We start from the raw sequence: 22,606 nt of genomic DNA, 5'->3' as shown, positions 1-22,606 counted from the left end.
CGCCGTTAAAAGGCGTATCGGCGGTCGCTAAGGGGTTAAAGGGAATCTGTCATGTGAAAAAAACACTATTAACCGACAGACATGGGGTTAATCTGCAAGTTAAGAGTGTTCTGATGCCATGCAACTGCCAGCCCGGCTAAAGGGTGGAAAGGAACTTTATTCCTCCCGGCAGCCTCTGGCTTTCAGTCACAGGATATAGGTCATCGCGGCTTCGGTCACCGCTTAGTACATAGTGAGCGACGACTGTAACCACTCACTGCCTTACTGACTGACTGCCGGCTGAGCAGTGCATCAGTGTGGAGCCGGCTGTCAATCAGTGCTGGGGCGTTGTTACAGCTGCAGCTCACTATGTACTGAGCAGTGACTGAAAGCCTGAGGCTGCAGGGAGGAATGAAGTGAATTTCCTCCCGGCAGTGGGGCTTTCAGTAAGGCGACTGCATAGCGTCAGAACACTATTAACTTGCAGACTAATTCCATATCTGCAGGTTAATAGTGTTTTTTCACATAACAGGTTCCCTTTAAATTTACTGAGCAAAAGGTACACAAGTGAATTAAAGAAGCACAAGCGATCCCAATAATTTTTTAATACAGTGGGTACAGAAGTATTCAGAACCCTTTAAATGTTTCACTCTTTGTTTCATTGCAGCCATTTGGTAAATTCAAAAAAGTTCATTTTTTTCACACTATTGCACACTCTGCACCCCATCTTGACTGAAAAAATGTAGAAATTTTTGCAAATTTAAGAAAAAAAGAAAAACTGAAATATCACATGGTCATAAGTATTCAGACCCTTTGCTCAGACACTCATATTTAAGTCACATGCTGTCCATTTCCTTGTGATCCTCCTTGAGATGGTTCTACTCCTTCATTGGAGTCCAGCTGTGTTTAATTAAACTGATAAGACTTGATTTGTATAAGCACACACCTGTCTATATAAGACCTCACAGCTCACAGTGCATGTCAGACCAAATGAGAATCATGAGGTCAAAGGAACTGGCCAAGGAGCTCAGAGACAGAATTGTGGCAAGGCACAGATCTGGCCAAGGTTACAACAGAATTTCTGCAGTACTCAAGGTTCCTAAGAGCACAGTGGCCTCCATAATCCTTAAACGGAAGAAGTTTGGGACCATCAGAAGTCTTCCTAGACCTGGCCGTCCAGCCAAACTGAGCAATTGTGGGAGAAGAACCTTGGTGAGAGAAGTAAAGAAGAACCCCGAGATCACTGTAGCTGAGCTCCAGAGATGCAGTAGGGAGATGGGGGAAAGTTCCACAAAGTCAACTATCACTGCAGCCCTCCACCAGTCAGGCCTTTATGGCAGAGTGGCCCGACGGAAGCCTCTCCTCAGTGCAAGACATATGAAAGCCCGCATAGAGGTTGCTAAAAAAAAAAACATGAAGGACTCCCAGACTACGAGAAATAAGATTCTCTGGTCTAATGAGATGAAAATAGACCTTTTTGGTGATAGTTCTAAGCGGTATGTGTGGAAAAAAACAGGCACTGCTCATCACCTGCCCAATACAATCCCAACAGTGAAACATGATGGTGGCAGCATCATGCTATGGGGGAGTTTTTCAGCTGCAGGGACAGGACTGGTTGTCATTGAAGGAAACATGAATGCGGCCAAGTACAGAGATATCCTGGATGAAAACCTCTTCCAGAGTGCTCTGGATGTCAGACTTGGCCGAAGGTTCACCTTCCAACAAGACAATGACCCTAAGCACACAGCTAGAATAACAAAAGAGTGGCTTCAGAGCAACTCTGTGACAATTCTTGACTGGTACAACCAGAGCCCTGACCTAAACCCAGTTGAGCATCTCTGGAGAGACCTGAAAATGGCTGTCCACCAACGTTCACCATCCAACCTGACGGAACTGGAGAGGATCTGCAAGAAAGAATGGCAAATCCAGGTGTGAAAAACTTGTTGCATCATTCCCAAGAAGACTCATGGCTGTACTAGCTCAAAAGGTGCTTCTACTCAATACTGAGCGAAGGGTCTGAATACTTATGACCAAGTGATATTTCAGCTTTTTTTTTTAATACATTTTTGTATTTTTTTCAGTCAAGATGGGGTGCAGAGTGTACATTAAAGGGAACCTGTCACCTGAATTTGGCGGGACCGGTTTTCGGTCATATGGGCGGAGTTTTCGGGTGTTTGATTCACCCTTTCCTTACCCGCTGGCTGCATGCTGGCTGCAATATTGGATTGAAGTTCATTATATGTCCTCCGTAGTACATGCCTGCACAAGGCAAGATTCTATTCTGACTTGCCAGGTGACACTCAGGTCTATGTGTCAGCTGGAAGTTGCTTTTACAATGTAAGCCTATGGACCTTCGTACTGACGCTCCATTAACTCTCATTGTAAGGGCTCATCTCCACTTGTGTGAGAAAAAAACGGTCCGATTTACGGACCGAAAAAACTGATGTAACGTCTGCGAGTGCCATGCGAGTGTCATGCGAGTGTCATGCGATTTTTTTATCGCAACATCCGTATGACATCCGTATTGCTGTCCGATTTTTACGCACGGGTCTCCTTTGAAAAGCCGGTAATTCAGCGCAGAGTACAGTAAAATCACAGTGACAGGTTAGATTAGAGTAGATATATACACATAGAATAGGTATATATACATATATATATGTCAGGGAGACACCTATATATATATATTTATATTTAATGCAGCGCTAGATAGCTTTAAAGCTGGTAATTCAATTACCGGCTTTTGCTTTCTCCTTCACAAACCCGACATGATATGAGACCTGGTTTACATACAGTAAACCATCTCATATCACCATTTTTTTTGCATATTCCACACTACTAATGTTAGTAGTGTGTATATGCAAAATTTGGGCGTTCTAGCTATTATATTTAAGGGTTAAATGGCGGAAAAAATTGGCGTGGGCTCCCGCACAATTTTCTCCGCCAGAGTAGTAAAGCCAGTGACTGAGGGCAGATATTAATAGCCTGGAGAGGGTCCATGGTTATTGGCCCCCCCTGGCTAAAAACACCTGCCCCCAGCCACCCCAGAAAAGGCACATCTGGAAGATGCGCCTATTCTGGCACTTGGCCACTCTCTTCCCATTCCCGTGTAGCGGTGGGATATGGGGTAATGAAGGGTTAATGCCACCTTGCTATTGTAAGGTGACATTAAGCCTAATTAATAATGGAGAGGCGTCAATTATGACACCTATCCATTATTAATCCAATTGAAAGAAAGGGTTAAAAAAATACACACACACATTATTAAAAATTATTTTAATGAAATAAAAACAAAGGTTGTTGTAATTTTTTATTTAACGCCCAATCCACTCAGTGAAGACCCTCGTTCTGTGACAAAAAAAAAATAATAAACCAACAATATACTTACCTTCCACAGATCTGTAAAGTCCAACGATGTAAATCCTTCTGAAGGGGTTAAAACATTTTGCAGCCAGGAGCTTTGCTAATGCAGGCTACTCCTCGCTGCAAAACCCCGGGGAATGAGTCTAAATATAGATCAATGAGCTATATTTAGCTTCATTTGCGGTGAGGCGCCCTCTGCTGGCTGTTCATAGATCGTGGGAACTTTCCTTGAAAGCTCCCAGGCTTTCTAGGAAAGTTCCCACGATCTATGAACAGCCAGCAGAGGGCGCCTCACCGCAAATGAAGCTAAATATAGCTCATTGATCTATATTTAGACTCATTCCCCGGGGTTTTGCAGCGAGGAGTAGCATTGCATTAGCAAAGCTCCTGGCTGCAAAATGTTTTAACCCCTTCAGAAGGATTTACATCGTTGGACTTTACAGATCTGTGGAAGGTAAGTATATTGTTGGTTTATTTTATTTTTTTTGTCACAGAACGAGGGTCTTCACTGAGTGGATTGGGCGTTAAATAAAAAATTACAACAACCTTTGTTTTTATTTCATTAAAATAATTTTTAATAATGTGTGTGTGTGTATTTTTTTAACCCTTTCTTTCAATTGGATTAATAATGGATAGGTGTCATAATTGACGCCTCTCCATTATAAATTAGGCTTAATGTCACCTTACAATAGCAAGGTGGCATTAACCCTTCATTACCCCATATCCCACCGCTACACGGGAATGGGAAGAGAGTGGCCAAGTGCCAGAATAGGCGCATCTTCCAGATGTGCCTTTTCTGGGGTGGCTGGGGGCAGGTGTTTTTAGCCAGGGGGGGCCAATAACCATGGACCCTCTCCAGGCTATTAATATCTGCCCTCAGTCACTGGCTTTACTACTCTGGCGGAGAAAATTGTGCGGGAGCCCACGCCAATTTTTTCCGCCATTTAACCCTTAAATATAATAGCTAGAACGCCCAAATTTTGCATATACACACTACTAACATTAGTAGTATGGAATATGCAAAAAAAATGGTGATATGAGATGGTTTACTGTATGTAAACCAGGTCTCATATCATGTCGGGTTTGTGAAGGAGAAAGCAAAAGCCGGTAATTGAATTACCAGCTTTAAAGCTATCTCGCGCTGCATTAAATATAAATATATATATATAGGTGTCTCCCTGACATATATATATATGTATATATACCTATTCTATGTGTATATATCTACTCTCATCTAACCTGTCAGTGTGATTTTACTGTACTCTGCGCTGAATTGCCGGCTTTTCTAAGGACACGGGTGCGTAAAAATCGGACAGCACTCGCATGGTGCGAGTGCTGTGCGTTTTTTTTCTCGCACCCATTGACTTGCATTGGCGAGTCTCGTCCGAGAATCTCAGCAATACGCAGCATGCTGCGATTTTTTTCTCAGCCGACACAGATTTTTCTCAGTCCGATTTCGGCTGGGAAAAAAAATCGCAAATGGAGTGTCACATATTGATTAACATTGGTCCGAGTGCAATCCGATTTTTTATCGGATTGCACTCGTCCGTTTTCCTCACAAGTGGAGATGAGCCCTAAAAGTGACTTTCGGCTCACACATAGACCCCAGTGTCATCCGTCAACTCGGAATAGAAGTCACAAGAGTGAGAAGGGGGCTGGAACATTACTGGAAATTGGGGAAGACGGCGATTGGTAAGTATATTAACATGCTTACACTATATAAGACCCATATTTACATAGGGTTAGCTAATAAAAAAATATCAGGAATGCTTTTTTAAGGGTACACTTAAACACCATGTACTGTTCCCATGAACTGGAAATTGCGGATGTTCGTTAAAATGGAAACTTCTTGACTTTTTTTTTCTATTTTGCATTTTTTAATGATTTTTTTCCCTTGTTGTTCAATTTTGATTGCATAATGAAATTAATTTTTGGATGCGCCCGGATCTTTGTGGTTGTATCTTCTGTCTTTTTCTTTTAAGCATACATTTCTAACCCCTTTCCTGTGCGCTCCTTCTATGTGCATTATTTTTCATGGCGCTCACCTAAGCCTCCTTGTCTATTGACATTTAATATTATAATATAATATTATACTGTATGCCTTCAATATTACCGGGCAAGCTTGAAAATGTCACAAACACAATATTGTTCACTCTAAACTAAAACTATAATAGAAATACCCGTGCTTCTTCCTTTAGTTTCTATTCCTGTATTTTGCGCAAAAAAAAAAAAATCCACAATAGCAGCAATTGTTATTCGGGCCATATGTATTTGGCCGGGATCACACATACGCGAGATACGGCCGAGTCTCGCAGGTGAAATCCCTCCTCTGGCGCCGGCACTCCGGAGCGGAGCGTGCAGCCGCACAGCAATACATGGAGCCGCACGCTCCGCTCCCAAGTGCCGGCGCCAGAGGAGGGATTTCACCTGCGAGACTCGGCCGTATCTCGCGTATGTGTGATCCCGGCCATAATCTTCTTCCATTGATGGGAAAATCACAGCATGAACAGCAGCAAGTTATAAGCTGATGCCGGTACTAGGCTGCCGTACTGTCCGGTGTCGTTCCCGCTCCCTGGATTGTGATACTCCACAGTATAGGTTTGTGCCATATAAAAATAAGGCTTTATATAATAAAGCGATAACCGATTCCCATCTATAAAATGTACAACCTCCCGGCGGCGAGGATGGTATGTAGGATCTTATATAAGGGCTCTGGACTAGTTTAAAGGCAGCTTCTTGCAAAACTAGAAATTTCAACACTCACCATTTATTGCATAATGCTAGAGATACAGGATCTGGCCGATGTCCAACAAATGTGGAAAGAGGTGTCTGAAGAGACCGGTGTGTTGCCTATGCTTGCGACAGCAATACGACTGACATACTGTGACAACTGCTGGCTTCCTCTGATTTCAGGGCGGACACATGGAGTAGCTTGCATGCTAACTTTAGTATCCTCTACCACAATGTGCGCCGCACACAACCTTCTGCACGCTCTCTATGGGATGTACAGATTTTGGGAATTCCCTCATGTTAACGGAATGACATTTTTGCTCTCCATACTTTATTATAAGGACCAAAGGTCTACATTGTGGAGTCGGTGTATGCAGTGGTGGAGATAGCAATCAATTCCAAAATAAAAAGATATTAAAACTGATCTATTATTAAATGCATGGCTTTTGCATATTTATTATAGCATTGCTGGAATTTAGGAAAATGTAAAAGTTTCAGTCATATTAATAATAGATGTTATGTTCCATCAACATAAGAGGCTGTTGCTTTTTTGCCCCTTTTTCTATTTTAAAGGATAAAAAGCACTGCATTTTATAGTACCAGCAAAAGGAATTACATTTCTTCAACCTCCGCACACAGGCTGTTTATTTAGTCCTTGCAGATATGAACCATAAAAACTTTTTTTTTTCAAATCTGCAGCACATCAATTCAGCAGTTTTGCAGTGTTTTTCACACATTCAAATAAACGGTAGAAATAAAAAAAAAATAAAAAACCAAGTGTCAAAAAAGTGTCAAAAACACGTGTATTTTACGCAGTGTTTTTCCTGCCAATATTATGTTTTTTGGTGCAGAAATATCTGCTGTAAATATTTACCATAACCCGGGCACCTGGCACTGTGTTACTTTAGTATATACAGTATATATATATACAGTGGGGCAAAAAAGTATTTAGTCAGTCAGCAATAGTGCAAGTTCCACCACTTAAAAAGATGAGAGGCGTCTGTAATTTACATCATAGGTAGACCTCAACTATGGGAGACAAACTGAGAAAAAAAAATCCAGAAAATCATATTGTCTGTTTTTTTAACATTTTATGTGCATATTATGGTGGAAAATAAGTATTTGGTCAGAAACAAACAATCAAGATTTCTGGCTCTCACAGACCTGTAACTTCTTCTTTAAGAGTCTCCTCTTTCCTCCACTCATTACCTGTAGTAATGGCACCTGTTTAAACTTGTTATCAGTATAAAAAGACACCTGTGCACACCCTCAAACAGTCTGACTCCAAACTCCACTATGGTGAAGACCAAAGAGCTGTCAAAGGACATCAGAAACAAAATTGTAGCCCTGCACCAGGCTGGGAAGACTGAATCTGCAATAGCCAACCAGCTTGGAGTGAAGAAATCAACAGTGGGAGCAATAATTAGAAAATGGAAGACATACAAGACCACTGATAATCTCCCTCGATCTGGGGCTCCACGCAAAATCCCACCCCGTGGGGTCAGAATGATCACAAGAACGGTGAGCAAAAATCCCAGAACCACGCGGGTGGACCTAGTGAATGAACTGCAGAGAGCTGGGACCAATGTAACAAGGCCTACCATAAATAACACACTACGCCACCATGGACTCAGATCCTGCAGTGCCAGACGTGTCCCACTGCTTAAGCCAGTACATGTCCGGGCCCGTCTGAAGTTTGCTAGAGAGCATTTGGATGATCCAGAGGAGTTTTGGGAGAATGTCCTATGGTCTGATGAAACCAAACTGGAACTGTTTGGTAGAAACACAACTTGTCGTGTTTGGAGGAAAAAGAATACTGAGTTGCATCCATCAAACACCATACCTACTGTAAAGCATGGTGGTGGAAACATCATGCTTTGGGGCTGTTTCTCTGCAAAGGGGCCAGGACGACTGATCCGGGTACATGAAAGAATGAATGGGGCCATGTATCGTGAGATTTTGAGTGCAAACCTCCTTCCATCAGCAAGGACATTGAAGATGAAACGTGGCTGGGTCTTTCAACATGACAATGATCCAAAGCACACCGCCAGGGCAACGAAGGAGTGGCTTCGTAAGAAGCATTTCAAGGTCCTGGAGTGGCCTAGCCAGTCTCCAGATCTCAACCCTATAGAAAACCTTTGGAGGGAGTTGAAAGTCCGTGTTGCCAAGCGAAAAGCCAAAAACATCACTGCTCTAGAGGAGATCTGCATGGAGGAATGGGCCAACATACCAACAACAGTGTGTGGCAACCTTGTGAAGACTTACAGAAAACGTTTGACCTCTGTCATTGCCAACAAACGATATATTACAAAGTATTGAGATGAAATTTTGTTTCTGACCAAATACTTATTTTCCACCATAATATGCAAATAAAATGTTAAAAAAACAGACAATGTGATTTTCTGGATTTTTTTTTCTCAGTTTGTCTCCCATAGTTGAGGTCTACCTATGATGTAAATTACAGACGCCTCTCATCTTTTTAAGTGGTGGAACTTGCACTATTGCTGACTGACTAAATACTTTTTTGCCCCACTGTATATATATATATATATATATATATATTAATAATTATTATAAATTAGACTTTTATGAAGACTTAGGAGTCAGTGAGAATAAAACGGAGGAGTTTGAGTCTAAATTTGGCTTACTGACTCCACAGTCTGGAAAAAAGGCACATTCACACTAAGCGGATTTGATACCGAAATTTCTGCCACTATCACATTCATGTGAATTGGGGGCAGAAATCCAGGCAGATGTTACAGGAACAATGAACAGGAGTATTGATTACAGATTTTGCAGCAAATCACTAGTAATGGTGACTATATAGCGCCCTAAGAGAGAACAGCTGCGGCCACGTACTGTAAAGTGCACGTAAGGCTGACGGCGAGGATTCCCAGGGACCGAGATCTATTTTAGACCTGCATTCTCATGGAGATTTTTGCTTCATCACTTAGTTCTTTTTTTTAGCTTTTTTTTATTAGCGTGGGAGAGGCGTAAAAAAGTGTTTTTCAGTGCATTTTTTTTTACATATGTTTTTAATGGAGATTTTATTTTGTTACATTTGTAACGTATTTTCGAACTCGGCTTCAGGAAAATGGCCGCCGCGATGTCCATCTGCGCACGCGCGGCATCCCGCGGCCATTTTCCTGAAGCCCCGGAAAGCCTGAGACTCCATCTGCGCACGCGCAGCCTCAGGAAGATGGCCGCGCCCACCGAGAAACCGCTGAATAGCGGCGAGCGCGCTCTTTTTCTACAGCTGCGCAGTGCATTCGGCACTTGCGCATGCGAGAAGCACTACGCCACCAACGGGAATATAAGCAAGACGTGGGGGAGAAACAGCGCTGTGACCACGCCCATCCGACCTGACCAGCCTGATTGACAGGCGAAAAAGGCCACTTTTGTAAGGTATTTCGGCAGCATAGGTAGGGAATCAGGGGACAAAAAATACCCTATTGTAAAGCACAGCTCAGGCCCTATTTAACGGTATTTTTATCTCCTACTGAAAAAACGGGGTGACAGGTTCCCTTTAATTCCAAAAAATCTATAGTTCTCAATATGTAAATGAGCTTTAATTCCATTGGGTGATGGAGTTAAAAGGAATCTGTCACCCCAAAATTCGCCTATAAGCTGTGGCCACCGCTATCAGGAGCTTATCTACAACATTCTGTAATGCTGTAGATAAGCCCCTGATGTAACCTGAAAGATAAGAAAAACAAGTTAGATTATACTCACCCAGAGGCGGTCCCGCTGCGGTCCGGTCCGATGGGTGTCGCGGTCCTCTCTGACCTTTCCCGGCGCCTGCGCACTGAAGTACTTTGCTCTGCCCTCAACAGGGCAGATAAAGTACGCCTGTGCCGATTCCGCAACAGGAAGCAAAGAAGAGGATGTCATCGCATGAAGATGGGAGGCCCCGGACCCGGACCCCAACGCCCATCGGACTGGACCGAACCGGGACCGCTCCTGGGTGAGTATAATCTAACTAGTTTTTCTTATCTTCAGGATACATTGGGGCTTATCTACAGCATTACAGAATGCTGTAGATAAGCCCCAGATGCCGGTGGCCTCAGCTTATATGCAAATTTTGGGGTGACAGGTTCCCTTTAATGGGATCCAAAAGGCATCATTTAGGCTGCAGTTTTTGACACTGTGAATCCAGCAGGAAGAGGACATCTAAGTCCGTCCTTTATATTTTGAATTCTTTTAGAATCCATTTATGACTTTGGTTAAATAAAAGTAGCAGTGGTCTTTCTCCCAAAAATGCTGTGCATGAAACCAGCCATAAAGGGATCATTCCTACATATATTTGTGTTACAGATTATCCATTGGGACCCGGGATCCGCCGGTTATGACTCTGGAGGCTTACTTTATCTGCCTTCCCTTCCTCATGGCTGGTATAAGAACCCAAACTCCGAGACACACAAACCTTCTTGACGACTCTCATTGCAGATTTGGTAAAGGAGTTTTCTGCTATATTTTTAACGATAACAGTAGGAAACAAAAAAGGAGGTATACTTGCCACTGTAATCTGCCCCTCAATCCAGCACTGTTGCACAGACAGCCAGAGCACAAGCAATGACTTCCCAACTAGCAGTCACTTACCGCTGTAGCTAATCAGTGGCATTAGTGGTCAGGTTACTGGCGCTTGTGACATCATTGCATCTGGACAGGCAGATACCGTAAGAGTGTCCCTCCTGGTAATATAGGCTGGATGTGAGGTCTGTGTGACTAGGGAGCTGCTGTCTTTGTTAGCTTTCTTGTATCCACACATTTCTAACACTGCACTTATTTCCTCAATTCTCCATGTGCTTTTCTATAGCTTGTTTTCTCTTCTTTCCATAAGACTTGAGATACTTTCTTCTTTCTCCACTGCAGATCTGTGTTCAACCTTCTACTTCCTGCTATCTCTAACATTAAGGTCTCATTCATAAGTTCATAAGTCTGATCCAAATTTCTAGTATATGAAAAAAATCAACTATTCCCATCGGATTCTGATCAGAGTTTGATCAGAGTGTGCTATGAGTGTCATACAATTTTCTGGTAAGTGGAGAAAATAAAAAAATAAATTTTTTTTTGAAAGGCTGTGAAAATCGGACCGCACTCAGATGTCATCTGAATGCAGTCCATTTTTTTAACAGACCCATTGACATGCATTGCTGATTTTGATCAGACTCTCAAATCAAAATTGTTCATGTGCTACGCTGTGACGGTCTTCAGTAAGGGAGTAGGGCCTCAAACTGTCCCTGGAACTGGGAACCTAACTATCCCTGTACTCTTGAAAGTAGAGAGGCCTGGGTCTCCAGAATTACTATGCTCCTGCTAAACCCTGATCTTTCCCCTCCCCAACCGCCATGAGGCATGGGTCAGAATTGTAAGATAAACAAGACACAAAGCCAAAATAAGGAAACCTCTATCATACAAAAGCACTCACTCACAATAGGGAGGTGGATAGGGACAGGGAGGAATAAGCTAAATAGGAATAGGGACCATGAGAAACTCTCAGGAACAACAGCAAATAACAGATCACTACTACAACAACAACAACTCCACTCCAACTACTCAGCTTTAGCACTAGCACCGGAAATCAAATCTTTCACCTGCAAGGACTAAACGCCCAGAGCCTGTATATATAGAGGAAGTAAATTATGAGCAGTTGCAGCTGAGAACAACCAGGCTGTATGGTCTCAGCCAGCATGGAAAGAGTCCTTAACCCTCTCAGCACTGAAGGAAAGGAAATCCATTTAAAATAGGACATGAATCACACCGTCTCTAAAGAGGACTGAGATTCATTACCTGACATGTCCTTCTAACTCCATGTCTTCCAGGGGGACGTGACACCCTTTTGATAACATATCTGTGATATTTTCCGAGGGAAAAAAAATCAGACTTGTGAATGGCTCCATAGAGTCTATGGCATAGACTATCACAGGTGCAAGTGCTATCCAGGAAAAACATGAATAGAAATAGTACGCGAAAAACAGACGTCTGAATGAGGCTTAAAAGTGATAGGAAGCAGATTTTTCAGGAGCAGAGATGGATTTATATCAGTTTTGGAAAAGTACTTAGCTAGTTAATAAATTTACATAAATTCTGCACCTCCCAACTTCCCGTAACCCTGTATCCAGCAAATTAGGCGTAAATGTTGGGCACTGTTCTGGGAGCTCAAGGTATGTCCTGACTTTAGTTATATCTTTGTCCCTCTTTCTTAATTTTAAAAGTTGGTAGGTATGGCAAAATGTCAAAATTTTGTAATGATGGCTATTTAGAAAGTTGTCTAACTCTGTATTTAGGAAGGTAATAAACATGAAAAAAAAAGAATTTTTATGCGAAGGTGTACATGTGGTGGGATCTTAGGGGGCCATATCTAATTCCCCAAATTTCGGACAGTCAGGCCCTGCAGTGGCTGCTCACACACACAATATAAAGAGAATCGACTTTAGTGTCCCCTTAAAAATGAGTCTCTCTTATATAATAATTTACATAATGACTCAAAGGGAACAATCCTGGTTTCCATGACATTAACCCCACTGTGCCAGGAAAGACAGAAAACCGGGGAGTTACTATATTTACGTGGTTATTTTTAAAGTGGTTGGTTTTTTATTTTTCCCACTTTCCATGATCCTTACAAGAAGTATTTACTGCATCAAAGCACAAATCACTATATAAAAATACTGTATTGTAAAAACAATAATAGTAATAAATAGTTTATCTATACTGAGACACATAAATATATATAATCAATATGCCCAGATCCAAATTCTATTCTTATCAATTAGATAAGTAAAACTCGCAGCAAATTAAAAAGCGATTCAGACCACGGATGTTTCTGTAGTTGCAGGAGAAAGGGAAGTTGGGCGTTTGCCAAAGTTCTACTTGGCCGGTCAGATGCAGCAGTTCCTCATAGAAAAACTTATCATTACAAGTTGTGCTGGACTGGAACTGTAAAATATCTATCAGTGAGAAGGTCGCTGGCTGCTCCAGCATGGCTATATATAAAAGATTTGTCAGATAAAAAAAAGAATTCTGTATGAATTCATGCTTAAATAGAATCCATCAGCAGGTTTTTGTTATGTAATCTGAGGTAGGGGATAAAACACAGATCTCAGTGATGTGTCACTTATCAGGCTGTGTGCTGCTGTTTACTTACAATGAAGGTTTTATCACTAGGAGATTATCCCTTCTGTGACTAGCAGGACTCTGGTCCATCTCCGCCCCCTCCTCTGATGAGCAGCACACTGTCAATATACAATGTACAGTATACTCTCCCTTTGATAAAGCAAGCACGCAAAACGTGCGTTAGGGGTTGCGGGGAACGCTGTCTTTGGTCCGGGCTTACTATAGGTAAGCAGGCATTCTATCCTATGACTTTACATTATGGTGGAATGTAGGTATACTTTACAACCATCCACAGCATCTGCCAGTCTACGCTACTTCTGTGCACATCTACCGTGATTATTCCTTTCCCTGCTTGTCCAAGTCTCTGCCCTACAGTCTCTCCCTTGCCTACCTTCATGTCTCCTGCTTTTCCCTTATATGTATTTGTATTAGGTCAAGTTTGATTTTATGTGATTATTCAATAAAAGTTATTTATTTGGTGGTTTCTTTTTTCTTTTGTTTTGAATGTACACAGAAAGCTGTGATGTAGGCGGGGGCAGCTTTCTGAGCTCTGCTTCATGTTTCAGCTAAGACCTTTGATTGTGTCACAACCGCTGCACCAAGTAACCTAAGTGATACATCATTGGAATCAGGGTCTCTTTGCCTACATCTTGCTGCTCTCAAATGAGGTAGCAACAAATTGTTGACAGACTCCCCTTAAAGGTGTTGTCCAGGTTTATCATGAAAGTCTGATAATTCCCTTGTATGGAGCGAAGCTGCGCATGTCTAATCGAAATGTGGCATATCGCATTCTTTCATTTACGTGTCCGTTTGGTCTCGCCGCAGGCATCAGAGAATGCTCGCAGCACACGCTGAGTGTTTTATGTCAAAACTTAATTGTTTTGTCCGTTTTTGTTTTTTCATGCTTACCTCACTTTTTTGGCGCAACATGATTAGAGCTTGTTTCTCTTTGAAATGGGTTCTGTTTTCTAACCGCTCATATTTGAGTTATATATGACAGTCTAGAGGGAATCTGTCACCAGGTTTTTCCGACCCCATCTGACAGCACTGTGATGTAGGGTCAGAGGCCCTGATTCCGGCGAAGTATCACTTACTTTACCAGTTGCTGCAGTTTTGATTAAAAACTGTTTTATCTGCTGCTGATCTAGCTGTTCTCTGGAATGTTGAGCTCAGTATAACCCTGCCCGCACCTGGGAGCTTTCTGTGTGAGGTGTGCATAGGCAGAAAGTTGCTAATCACTGATGAGTTGAGTGGCTGAATTACCTGGCAGCAGATTTACCAGTCCTCTAGTGATAATCTCCTGCTGATAAAACACTAAGCAGACCAGTAAGTGATACATCACTGGCATCAGGGTTTCTGCCCCTACATTATACTTCTCACATATTAGCTGGACAAAGCCTGGTGACAGATTCCTTTCAAAGATATTGATGACCTATCCGTGAGATAGGTCATCAATATCAGATCAGCGGGGGTCCAGCGCCCTCCACCCTCACCGATCAGCTGCTACAAGCTCCAGTTGTGGCCGGATGTGAACACATTCAATGTGTAGCTACTCCTATTCAAGAGTATAGAAGCTGCTCTGCAGTACTTGGCAGTAGCTGCTACACATTGATTGGAGCCGCGCAGCTCCTCTGTTCTAAGTGTTTAGATCTGGCCAGGAGAATAGCAACTGCTAAGTGGGGGGCACTTTTTTTTAGGTGTGCTGCGGTCATCAATTTCCAAATATGTTTTTTTTTCTTCAAATAAAAAGGAAACATGTCTAACTTTCACCTTCTGGTCTGTGTTATGCTGTGAATAAACTATGTCTATAAGAGATTTCCAAATCATTGCGTTCCAGTTTTCATTACATCTTACACAGCGTTCCAACTTTTTTGAAATTGGGCTTGCACATCAATATTTTTTAACAATTACCGGTAATTTAACATAAAAACTTGATTTAAACAATATGTCCTTTTCTGATGACATCTTCCCTTTGAGTTTCCATGTGGTTTTCTATCACTGAAGAAGTGAGAAGTTGTATAACATAAATGCGTTTAATGCATTTTTGAAATTCATGAGAAGTGAATGAGAAGATTCAGAGCCTAAAATCCAGGACACACCTAGTCCTACTGCCAGCTCGGAGTCTAGGCTCTGTGAGAGAAATACACAGACACAACTGATAATTTGCTACAATGTATCAGATTCCACACTAGACTGGCTCAGCGGACGGCAGGACTAGGTGTGAGAACGCCGAGGACCTCCGAGTGTAAGCAGTGGTGTTCTCATTCACTGACAGCAAACAACTGATTGATATGGAGCTACTTACACACAGAATGCTTTTATTATATAGTTATAAAACCTTTTCCCTTTATATAGTGATTAATGAGGTTGTCCCGAAACAACAACCCATGACCATATACCCAGATAAGCCCCATATGGAAACCCTCCGGACCTCCTACATTAACCAGGGTTCTGGCAGACCTCCATCATATAATACCATACCTGCTTCATGGAAATTAAAGTGTTATTCCCATCTCCATGATCCTATCCCAATATATAGCAGGTGTAATAATGATAATATTAGCAAATTCCTCCAATTAGAAATGTAGTATAGTTCCTCTGATTCACACTATGCCTCTTTCCTCATGTGCAGGCATTGCAGGACCTTAGGTATCCATGGTTACATCCACTGATAAAGTGACAGTTAACTAGCTGCTAGTGGTCATAACCATGGATACCAAAGGTCCTGCAGTGCCTGCACATGAGGAAAGAGACATAGTGAATCAGAAGAGCTATACTACATTTCTAATTGGATGTATTTGTTAATATTATTATTATTATTATTACTACTACTACATCTACTACATGTTGGCATAGGACCATGGAGATAGGAATCCCTCTTTAAGCATTTGACCCAATACACCACCAGGATATTAAACTTCTTTCAGAAAATATTGGGGGGCTATTAGATTTAGGGTCACGGTTTTGACATGTTTTTCCAGCGTTTTTTTCCCCTGGTGCTAATTACAGCACCAGTAAAGTGAATGATATTTCTGAAACCTCATACATATGTGTTTGGTTTTTTCATGCAGATTTGAAGGACGGTAGTTTTCAGTCTGCGGCGTGTCAATTATTAGGACGCAGTCAGACGGCGATATCAATCGGACCGAGATGGGAACACATATAAATCGGACTGGTTGGCGTCTCTTCTGGCCAGAAGTGTGACAGCACCATATATCTCTATGCTACTGTCACGTGAGCCGCCAACCAGTCGGTGCATTGTGTTCCGTTCTCGCTCAGATTTATATGACTGACTGACTGGGCTTTTACAACAATTTTTTCAGAGTTTTTTTACCCATTCTACTAAATGGGGGAAAAAAATGCATGTAAAAACTCGCGATTTTATGTAACATTTTTTTTTCTGCAAACAGACACATTTTTATGCAGAAACGTCTGCAGCAAATACTTCACGTGTGCACATACCTTAAAGGTTTTTTTTTTTTTTAATTTTGGTTAAACAACCCTTTAAAGATTGGAAAAACACAGCTTTATATACCCTATATGAAAATTCAAAATGAATAGAATGGGGTCCTGTATTCAAGACCCTCATCTCTTGATCAGAAAGGATAGTAGTTACAAAGACAATCTTCCTCCGGAGGAGCCAACATGTCCTTCATAAAACAGACAAGCTATTGATTTGAATGGGTATTGTGTAATTCCCAATGTGCCCTGAGGGGGCACTGCAGAGAAATTGAGCAGCTTACTCTCAGCTTTCGCGATACATTACATTATATTATATAATACACAATGTATATTTGCTGACAGATTGGGACAAGTTTTCCGGAATCAATGTTTATCCTCCTTCCCCCAGTAACACGCACAATTAGCTATGTTGACAGTTCATATTTATGGGGAAATGACAGGATCAAAGTTGTCGCCCAAATGATTGTGGAAATGATCCAGTAATAACATGAATGGCTGCGGAGAGTATAACACTCCTCTTGGTCGTCTGATCCATCAGCAAACAATAAGCTGCTATTTCAGATAGTCAGAGTCTACAGAGAGGCGGTGGGGAACGTAAGATTAGTGGCAGAAGTATCCCAATAATAGCGGAAATGAGCTTATATGATTCTATAATGCAATTACTCAATGTATGATCTACATGAGCTCTAAAGATGGAGTTTCAGTATAAATCATACTAATATCTCACATGGTAAGGAACAACCAACACAAGGCAGCGAAAGTGCAGTTGTATTACCGCTACTTGTCCAAAGCCAAAACCCAACAGGTTCCAATCAGCACAAGCGACATCTGAGCATTAGGGACCCGGAAGGGGAGATGTCTGTGGATCTCTAGATTTGATGATCGGGGTTTAGTTTGCTGACATGAGATGGACACCACTCTAGACCAGTGTCTCCCGATCTCCAGCCCTCACAGCCCCCAACAGATCAAGTTTTCAGAATTTCTTAGCACAGTTGATGGATTCATTATCAAGGCATCAGAAATTTCCAACAGTTCTCTCACCAGTGCAATCCTAAGGAAATCCTGAAAAGATGGTCTGTTGGGGGCGCCGTGAGGGCTGGAGTTTGGGGAACACTACACTATGTTTTGATGCAGTCAGGTATTCAAAATTAAAGTCAATCAAAGAAACAATGTTGAGCAGCTGTAGGACCTAGAGCCGACCATAGTCTATACGGTGCAAAGGAGAGCCTGGCAGCGGATCAGGGGTGCTCGCATGAAAAAAAGTACTCAACCAAAATAAGCAGAAAAAATGCGGCAGCACTCACCAATCCTTGAATGGTATGAATCCTTTACTCAAGCTTATAAAACATCACCTTCACGGCTCGGGGGAGAGTAGGTGAAACAGGGGTGTGCAGGGGTCGACAACGGCCGTTTCGCGCTAACGGTAGCGTGATGTTTTATACGCTTGAATAGAAGATTCATACCACTCAAGGATTGTTGAGTGCTGCCGCATTTTTTCTGCTTATTTTTATTCAAAATTAAAGGCCCATTATTATTGAGCATTGATCAGCAATCCTTTATTACGATCTTTCAGCATCATGCTTTCGAGAACACCCCTCCTGGTTACGCCGGGCGATGTGCTGCCGACAACGATGATTTTTATGCCTGCAGTAATGGTCCAATCACCCAGCAGATGAGTATGTGGCTTGTTCCTCGGGTAATTGATATAACAATAATTGGGAACGAATGTTCTTATGAAAGCTCGTGCACCAATTAGCGACCCTGTAAAAAGGCACCCAAACTGCAACATTGCATTGATTTGGAGAAATAATGCCCGTTCTTCTGAGAACATTAAAGCCAAGAATCCACCATAGCAGGAAGCCTGAGGAAAGAGATACTTTTGATCCTAAATGATGTAGTGCTACAGTGTTACTATTGATATGCAATGTCTTGAATGAAAATATCTTTTTACAAGAGTATTAAAGGGAACCTGTCAAGTTAAAATAAAAAAAGAAAACAACGCTAATTAACCTGCGATATTGGCTTAATCTGCAGGTTAATAGCATTCTGAACATGCCTGGCGGTGGCACTGAGAGCCCCACTGCCGGGAGTAAATTATTGGCGACATTTGGTGTTCAGTCATGGGGGTGTCACCGATGCGACTTCAGTCACCACTCTGTGTATAGAGAGCAGCGGCTGTATCCACAACCCCGTCACTGACTGACAGGCACATGTGGCCATTGGATAGATGACTTGTGCTATGATCCATTTTGGAGTGGATTCCAATACTGATGGATTAAGTTGACTTATAAATGGTTCATCAGGATAACTCTGTAGTCTTCATCTTTCTTGCAGTCAAGCAAATTATTGCAATGTGAACTGAGCCTATTTTGTTTTACACAGCACCCAAAATAATATATTCCTGCATTATACTCTGCAAAGACACAAAACTATATTAAAATAGTCTACAGTGGCTTACAAAAGTATTCACCCCCCTTGGCAATTTTGTGTTTTGCTACATCACAACCTGGAATTTCACTGTTTTGTATTGTTGTTTATTTGAGGGTTTGCACATACCTACAACTGTGAACATTTGGTTTTCTTTTTACTGTGAAGCAAACAACAAATAGGATAAAATAACTGAAAACTTCAGTATGCATAACTATTCATCCCCCTAAAGTCAGTACTTTGTAGAGCCTCCTTTTGCAGCAATTACAGCTGCAAGTCGCTTTGGATAAGTGAGCATTTCACCTCTTTCCACTGAGAGATTTTTGCCCGATCTGCTCCAGCTCCTTCAAGTTAGTTTCCTCTGTTGAACAGCAATCATCAAGACTGACCACAGATTCTCAATTGGATTAAGGTCTGAGGTTTGACTAGGGCACTCCAAAATATTTACACTTTTCCCCTTAAATCCCTCAAGTGTTGCTTTAGCAGTATATTTGGGTCATCGTCATTTTGAAATGTGAACCCCCATCCCAGTCTCAAATCACTGACAGACTGAAACAGGATTTGCTCAAGAATATCCCTGTATTTCGCACCATCCATCTTCTCCTCAACTTGGACCATTTTCCTGTCCAAGGGCTGAAAAACATCCCCGCAGTATGCTGTCACCATGTTTCATTGTAGGGATGGTGTTCTTGGGGTGATAAGCTATATTTGTTTGACACCAGACACAGTGTTTACCTTTGTGTCTAAAAAGTTCAATTTTGGCCTTATCTGACCACAGCACCTCCCTCCATACATTTGGGGAGTCTCCCACATGTCTTCTGACAAACTCAAAACGAGCTTTACAATTTTTGTGTGTAAGTAAAGGCTTTTTTCTGCCCACTGTTCCATAAAGGCCACCTCTATGGAGTGTACAGCTTATTGTGGTCATATGGACCCGTGCCCTCCGCTCCGCTAATGACCTCAGGTTAGCATCCTCAATAATCAGAACCTCCCACTCCCGTCTCCAAGACTTTACACGTGCTGCGCCGATTCTTTGGAATTCACTACCTAGGTTAATACGATTAATCCCCAATCCCCACAGTTTTAAGCGTACCCTAAAAACTCATTTGCTCAGACTGGCCTACCGCCTCAATGCATTAACCTAACGATCCCTGTGTGGCATATTTATAAAAAAAAAAAAAAAAAGGTTCCTCGCATCATGTTCTCATACACTTTATGAAGTATTAGCCCTCTGTGTCTGTACAGCTACATACCTAGGCAGATAACTGGTTCATGCAGCTTTACATGAACACCTGAGCCTTACACTATGGCTGGTCCGAATAACTAAAGCAATTGTTATCATCCACCTCTTGTGTCTCCCCTTTTCCTCATAGTTTGTAAGCTTGCGAGCAGGGCCCTCACTCCTCCTGGTATCTGTATTGAACTATATTTCTGTTATGCTGTAATGTCTATTGTCTGTACAATTCCCGTCTATAATTTGTAAAGCGCTGCGGAATATGTTGGCGCTATATAAATAAAAATTATTATTATATATTATTATATAGATAAATGAGGTTACTCTTGGTCTCTGTGCTACCTCTCTGATTAATGCCTTCCTTGCCCAGGCTGAGAGTTATGGTGGGCGGCCCTCTCTTGGCAGGTTTGTTGTGGTACCATGCTCTTGCCATTTGATGGTGCTGGATTTGATGGTGGTCTCGAGGATCATCAGAGATTGAGATATTGTTTTTTATAACTCAATCCTGACTTGTACTTCTCAAAAACGTTCTCCCTGACTTGTTTGGAGATCTCCTTGGTCTTCATGGTGTTTGGTTAGTGGTTCCTCTTGCTTAATGGTGATGCAGCCTCTGTGGCCTTTCAGAAAAGCTGTGTATATACTGACAGATTATATGACACTTACATTGCACACAGGTGGACCTCCTTTCACTAAACATGTGACTTATGAAGGTAATTGAAATTTTTAGGGGCTTCTTTCAAAAGGGTTGAATACATATGCACATGCCAATTTTTAGTTATTTAACCCCATAAATTTAATTAAAACTATATTTTTCTTACTTCACCAACTTAGACTATTTAGTGCTGATGTATCACACACAAATCGGATTACAAGGATATTTAAACACAGGTTGTAATGTATGAAAATAGGTAAAAAGCCAAGGGGCTGAATACTTTCGCAAGCCACTGCGCATCCTGCTGATATACTGGTAAGCAAGGCCTTGATACCAAATCATGCAATCACATCAGTCTTCTGTAAGTGGGATGGTTTTTTTTAATTGCCATATATTATTGCATTGCAAGTAACCTCTACAAGATCCATAAACAGCACGGTACTCCTATGTCAGAAAAAAAAACTACAGTATCTTGTCTTTGCTGATATTCTGAATTCAGAAATGAAAAAAACTGTACAATGAGTCATAGTCTACTTCAGAGCTGTTAGATCCTCATTTTTTTTTATGACACATAGGGGGCAATGGGCTGTAAGATGAATTGTGGCCACCTGTGACGGAGGCCCAGAGGATCAAGTGAGGGCCAGATGTGCAAGAACTGTGCGCAGACCCCTGCAGAATCCTCACACATGTGCAAGGAGATACTTACAGGTATATGAACCCTCAGCATCCTCCGCTTCTGGCTGCTGCTCTTTTTGGAAAGCTCCTTCTTCTTCTTCGTATCCATGGCTGTGCTTCCCATTCTTTGGTCAATCCCCACAGAACTTGTCGCTGTTCCTGACGCCAGCACAGATGTGGAGCACAACCAGAGTCCTGCTAATGCCAGAGGCAGAGATTCCAGGTGACTAGTTGGAGCTCAGCCAGCAGAGAAGTCCATAGCCCTTCATGTTGGAGAATGCAGACATGCTGGCCGCAGCTCTCGCCCCTCTGTGGGGTAAGTGGACCCACCTCACCCTGGCCAGTTGTGAGAGTTTATGGACTAAGGAGCCCTGAGGGATCAGCATGCACTAATCAGCTCAGGACTGTCACTTCCAGTGTGTACAAATCAGCAGCACAACCCTGCAAATCCTTCCCTCTCGCTGAGGGGTGGTGCCACACATTTCCTACATCTGACAGGAGCCAAAACACACAGCTCAGCCATGAGCTCCACTCACACAGGAAGTGAATGCAAGTTTCATATGTGTAGACGCAGAAAGCAGTAGCCTGGGATCAGAGTTTATTACCATGGACTTCCAGTAATGAATATCTTCCATCTGCTGCGTCACCGTAGACTCTAGCACGATCCGTTCTGCTTTAACCCTATAGTTTCCCTTTATGCCACTGCCACATGTGCGCCGAGACCACCTTGCCAAGTGAGGCCACCACATGCGAGCCGGACATCGATAGAATTGTTAAAGAGGACATTTCTCTGGATTTTTAAAAATTTAAAACAGACTACCTCTTCCTATTACCGCTGGTCCACTGAGTAAGGAACAGTTTTTGTTTTTCTTCTGTGCCCCTCAGTTCCAAAGTTATCCCCCCCCCCCCATAATAATGGTGCAGATTTTCCCTTTAATTAGCTCCGCATATACCCCAGAACATCACTGTGGGCG

General features: G+C 42.2%; 1 protein-coding gene across 1 annotated transcript in view; it reads right to left on the bottom strand.

Annotated features, from left to right (window-relative positions):
- PRKAG2 (protein kinase AMP-activated non-catalytic subunit gamma 2) overlaps positions 1-22,075 on the bottom strand; it is a 348,191-nt gene extending 326,116 nt beyond the window's left edge. The window contains exon 1 of the mRNA XM_069729758.1: positions 21,664-22,075. Coding sequence (XP_069585859.1) covers positions 21,664-21,756 — 93 coding nt within the window. The 5' untranslated portion in view covers positions 21,757-22,075. The remainder of the gene's footprint in view (positions 1-21,663) is intronic.
- Positions 22,076-22,606: the final 531 nt, after the last annotated feature.

The sequence above is a fragment of the Ranitomeya imitator genome, chromosome 6 (assembly GCF_032444005.1).
Source record: "Ranitomeya imitator isolate aRanImi1 chromosome 6, aRanImi1.pri, whole genome shotgun sequence".
In the NCBI taxonomy this organism is placed as follows: domain Eukaryota; kingdom Metazoa; phylum Chordata; class Amphibia; order Anura; family Dendrobatidae; genus Ranitomeya; species Ranitomeya imitator.
Note: the sequence above shows the minus strand (reverse complement) of the source record. Positions and strands in the feature narration are given on the sequence as shown.